The following is a 5,461-nucleotide window of genomic DNA, read 5'->3' on the forward strand; positions in this document are numbered from 1 at the left end:
AAAGATAAGTAGATACTTCATCCGTCCCATTTTATATGTCTGGTTTGGTTAGCAAGTCTTTATTGAAGTTAATTTTTAATTCGATTTTTCATAATATTATTAAGTTTAGTCTCAGTATACAAAATTTATACATTTAGAAACTACACTAAAAGTACTATTAAATACAAAAAAAAATTAAATATTAAAACAAGTAAAAAAAATACTAAAGAAAATAAACAAAAAGAAAAAGTTAGTTTAACCAATGAATAATATGTAGGACAGATAAAATGGGACAGGAGGAGTACATGTTTCTAAATCTTAAAAAACTAACAATTCTTCATTATGAATGAAGAGAATCAATATATATATGAAGATTTAGTTGAGAGAATTTGAGAAAACTTTATGAAATGACTAATATGTCCTTCCATAATTTGATAATTAGAAGTGCAATGTTAATTTTAATAAAATTTGTTAGTAATGGATTAGAATGGTCACTTTACACATAATTAAAGGGGAAATATGTATATTGTAATAATTCATGGACTGAGTCTACAGTATATGTATAATTAATGGACTAAAACCATTATTTTTCCTTTTATTAACATTAACAATTTATTTTGAATTTCTAAATTATTAAAGGGCATATTAGTCATTTTGTAAACATTTTCTAAAATTTCTTCCATGAATCTTCATATATACACTACTCTTACCACATAACCCTTGCTAAATACTTGTCTATCTTGATTGAGAAGGAATCTGAGAAGCAAAAAATGACAAGTAAGATATTACTTAGGATTGAAGATAGACCGAATTATAAGTTTAATATATGAGTTTGTTATAATTTTTCCTTTTGTTGTATATAAATTACTATTTTTGATATCTCATTGAGTTCATATCTTAATGAGTAATATATACAATTTAGTTATTAACATATTAAAATAAGTTTTTAAAAAAAATCATTATGTAAGTAAAAAATAATTTTTTAAAAATATTTACCTCAAAAATCTAGTAGTAAAAATTCAATGTCGTTTCCCTTAGAATCTTCATCTCTAGTCCATCTCATAATTCTGCTCCATCAATAACATACAAGTTTATTAGTAAGGAATAATAACTAACAGGAAATTGGTCAAATAAGCCTTCCAACTTTACACGAAAGTGCAATTCACTCCCTAAACTTTTTTTGAGAAGAACTCCCTAAACTTTTAAAAAGTGCAATTAAACACTTCAACTAACTATTTTGATGCAATGAAACCCTAAAATTGATTAATGACCTACAATAGCAAGTTACTTGCAGGTCATTTAGATTTCGGCGACCGAAGGCTTCATCATATCGGAGCATAAGGCAGCCACATCTTGGTCACCTCTTGTCGGGGAAAGATCGCCTTCTCACAGAGAGGGCGATCATTGTTGTCGCCTTCGCTTGGAGAAAGTGACCACAATGGTCGCGTTCTTCAACAAGGTCACCGACTCACCGGTTACCGTATTTTCTTTGATTATTATCATTAATGGCAGTCCATGGTAGTCAAGGGCAAATAATGACGGTCAACGATGACTTATTTGCAGGAAACCTGTTGGTTACCGGTAAAATATGCTTATTTGTTCCAATTTACTAAGCTGAAGTGTTTAATTACACTTTTTAAAAATTTAGGGAGCTAATTGCACTTTCATGTAAAGTTGGAGGGCATATATGACCCTTTTCCCTAATCAATATAATGAATACATTTTGTGATAAAAATAAAAGGAAATTAGAAGTACCTTTTTTTTTTTTTTTTTTTTNTTTTTTTTTTTTTTTTTTTTTAAATATAATTGTAGGTAAGCAAAATAAATTGGAGAGCCAAGCTACAAAATTAAGGTCTATCTTCAATCATAAGTAATTTCTTGTTATTTTTTCTTCTTAGATTTCACCTTAATTAAGATGGACAAATATTTAGCAAGGGTTTTGCAGTAAGAGTTGTGTATATATGAAAATTCATGGAGGGAATTTGAGAAAAAATTACAAAATGATCAATATATTCTTTAATAATTTAGAAATTGAAAATAACTTGTTAATATTAACAAAATTTATAAGTAATGGAATGCCACTTTCAACATAATTAAAGGGGAAAAGTTATATATATAAGATACAGAGTAATATAATTTATGGACTAAGCCTACACTTTACTTATAAATAATGGGCTAATTAAAACCATCATTTTGCCTTATTTTTATGTGCATCAAATTAATAAATTTTATCTTAGTTTCTTTATGTTTTATTCTAGATTAAATATAATAATAATTGTTAAATTACAAATTGAATGTGTTTTATATACATAATAAAACCATTAATTGTATTCAATTCTTCTATTAAATTAATAAATATTAGATTAATTTGTTTTAATCATTAAATGTTATATATATATATATATATATAGGTTCTAATTGCCATTATTAGGTCCATAATAATTCCTTTGCTTATTAGGTCTCATATAGGCAAAGGAAAGGTGTGCAATTCTACTCCATCCCTCTTCACAATGCAATGAATCATTTGGGAGTTGTGGCTAACCACCTCCATGGACATTCTATCAAGACTCCAAATCCAGAGAAGTCCTCTTGCAAAATCAAGTGGGTCAACTATAAAGTAATTTGTAAAACACAACCTGTTCTCTATTTTAAGAAGTTTTTCCACCTTTCGCGACTTGGTTTCAACTTTCAACAAAGCAAACCGCACCCAGCTCCGAATCAGACAAAAGTTCCTTGGCATGCCTTATCGTCGCCTGATCCAACCCCCTACAGTTCCAGGAGTTCACATTCATTGGGAACCACTACAAGCTGATGGAATTGTACCACCGATTCCCCTCTACGTGTTCATCTTATCCACCACTTGCATTCCCCCTCCCATGTTTTCACTGGAAAATAGGCATGGCTTGAAGCTCATCCAATCCCTGCAAAATAGCAAAGGAGTTCTCATCATAAGAATTCTTGTAAGTTGACTTACCTTTTCCCGACGGGTTGTTCCTCATGTCGGTAGGATTCCGATTTGATTTTGAGGGTTCAACGCTTCTCTTTGTCGTAGGCCTGATCACCTTGTTTGTTTGAGCATGACTCCTTCACTATTTCGTGGTGAAGTTTCGTCTTCCCATTAATGTGACGATTTGAATCCTTGGATTCCCTCTCAGGTTTCGTCTTGTTTAGTTTTCTTAACCCAATCATCCATGCCCCATATTTCGATTCGTTGGTTTTCTCCGGGGTTTCATGTTCATGCCAACCACCATTCGTGTGCATATTAGTGCCCTTGTTTGCATCCTTCTCCACTTGTTTCAGAGCCTTGCTCAACGGGAACTCTGTCGATCTATGTCTCACTGTGCCACATTCGAAGCAAATGGTGTGAATGCCCTCTAACAAATAAAGAAATTAAAACAAAAAAGACATGGACAAATTAAGAAATATTGGTAATATAATGAATGAAGGACAAATATGAAATATTGAAAAGTAAATACTTAAGATTTGCAAGGTAATAAGATTAAGTAAGATATTATCCAATATATCATATGCGACAATAATATCATATTACTTTAATTTTCAAATTACTTAAATCAAACAAGAAACATAGTACTCCGTACTATCTTTCTCATATTATGAGAATAATCTTACATTACTTAAACCAAATACTCTTTAACATATTCTCACATCCAATTTTCTGTGAATCAAATGTGGGATAAATGCTAAGATATTAATTAATATTAATAATAATAATAAAGAAGATAAACCAAATAGGAAGTGAATCAAAACAATAAATAATTATTACTAACAAAAATCAGCAATAGACACAACGCACAAAGACAAGTAACAGAAACTCTCACTTTGCCTAAATCGCCCAACTACTTACTGACAACTGACCCCACAAACCCCACCCGCCACTGACCTCATTAAATTCTTGCATCATCGTTCTCTCTCTCACTCAGCTGTGTAGCTGTTGGAGTTGGGTGTCAGGTAAGCCTATACTTGACTGCAAAGCAAAGCCCCTCTGTTTCTTTCTCCTTTTCGATTGGGTGTGTGCGTGCCAAGTGTTTGTATTTATGTGCGTGTAGTTGTTGCTGCTATCGTGTATCTGAATTTTGGCATTTTGGGGTAGCGGCAGGGCGCAGTGATATGGCAAGGAAGAAGATCAGAGAGTATGATTCTAAGAGGCTTCTGAAGGAGCATTTGAAACGTCTGTCTGGCATCGACCTCCAGATCTGTTCTGCTCAAGTACTCCTCTCTTTCTCTGTGTCTTTGTTATACTCTTGATCTAATTGTCATTGAAACTTGGGATTGAATTTCTGCTTAAATTGATGAACTGAGTCTAGATCTTTGTTGTTTGCTGTTTGATCAATGCAATTCAAATCTAATATGGGTATGTTCTGTATATTGAAGTATTCTGATATGTCGTTTCATTTTGGTTCCAGTAAAGTAATGATCTTCATGTACCAAACAAAATGATAAAGGCCTAAACTAAAGGGTTGATCTTATGTGATTTTCATGTCAATGGCAACCATTATGGGCAAGTATAGGGCTCAATTGCCACAGCCAATCTTGTTTGGTAATTAGTGGCAATGATAAATCAGCAGCTTAGTAACTTATTCCTGCAAGATTTTCTGGATCAGTTCATCTGAGTTATTAGTTCTAGCTTATAACAAATTGGCCTTAAATGCCTTTCAAATCTATATTACTAACTCCATAACTTCTGTCAGACAATCACAAATTCACAGCTCAACCAAACCAAGCCTTAACCACATACTAGTTGGTTAAATACATGCATTGTATCCAACCATTCAGTTCTGCTAAGCACTGCACCTTTTGTAAGCCGCTAGCATATCTTTCTTAATGATTTCAATCAAAGTACTTTTATTCATTTCATTTTCTATATCCTATTGCTGTTGTATCCAACCATTCAGTTCTGCTAAGCACTGCACCTTTTGTAAGCCGCTAGCATATCTTTCTTAATGATTTCAATCGAAGTACACTTTTATTCATTTCATTTTCTATATCCTATTGCTGCCATCAGTGCCATGTAATATGGTATCTCGCGCTATAACCAGTTGCATTCATCCATCTATGCTGAGCATCACCATATTAGCTAGTCGAATTTATCTTAATTCGTTCTAAAAAGGAACCACTTGTTCCTTAATTTCTAATAGAATCTTTTGTTGTATTCCCACATGTCCATGTCAGCACTCTCATCACATTAACAGTTTTTAAACTACCACTGAGACAGTCTCCTCCTGAGACTGAAAAGGTCTTTCCCCTCTTTAGCATGGTTGCAGTAGGTGCTAGGCGCTAGTCGGGCGGTAGACTAGCGCCTAGCGCCTAGGCGGCGACCTATAAAAACAAAAAAGTAGTGCATGTGTGTGGGTGTATCATGTATGTCATATATTATATTATATATATATATATATATATATATATATATATATATATATATATATATATATATATATATATATATATATATATATATATATAT

General features: G+C 32.4%; 1 protein-coding gene across 3 annotated transcripts in view; it reads left to right on the forward strand.

Moving 5' to 3' along the window:
* The first annotated feature begins 3,799 nt into the window (after nt 1-3,799).
* LOC116031345 (ATP-citrate synthase alpha chain protein 3) overlaps nt 3,800-5,461 on the forward strand; it is a 7,868-nt gene continuing 6,206 nt past the window's right edge. The window contains exons 1-2 of one of the 3 annotated variants that reach the window (XM_031273503.1): nt 3,800-3,948; nt 4,091-4,206. In XM_031273503.1, coding sequence (XP_031129363.1) covers nt 4,108-4,206 — 99 coding nt within the window. In that variant the 5' untranslated portion in view covers nt 3,800-3,948; nt 4,091-4,107. Of the gene's footprint in view, nt 3,949-3,972; nt 4,207-5,461 lie in introns of those variants that run through there. The other 2 variants (XM_031273504.1, XM_031273502.1) reach the window with 2 other exon arrangements.

Source organism: Ipomoea triloba, chromosome 10, assembly GCF_003576645.1.
Source record: "Ipomoea triloba cultivar NCNSP0323 chromosome 10, ASM357664v1".
NCBI lineage: Eukaryota > Viridiplantae > Streptophyta > Magnoliopsida > Solanales > Convolvulaceae > Ipomoea > Ipomoea triloba.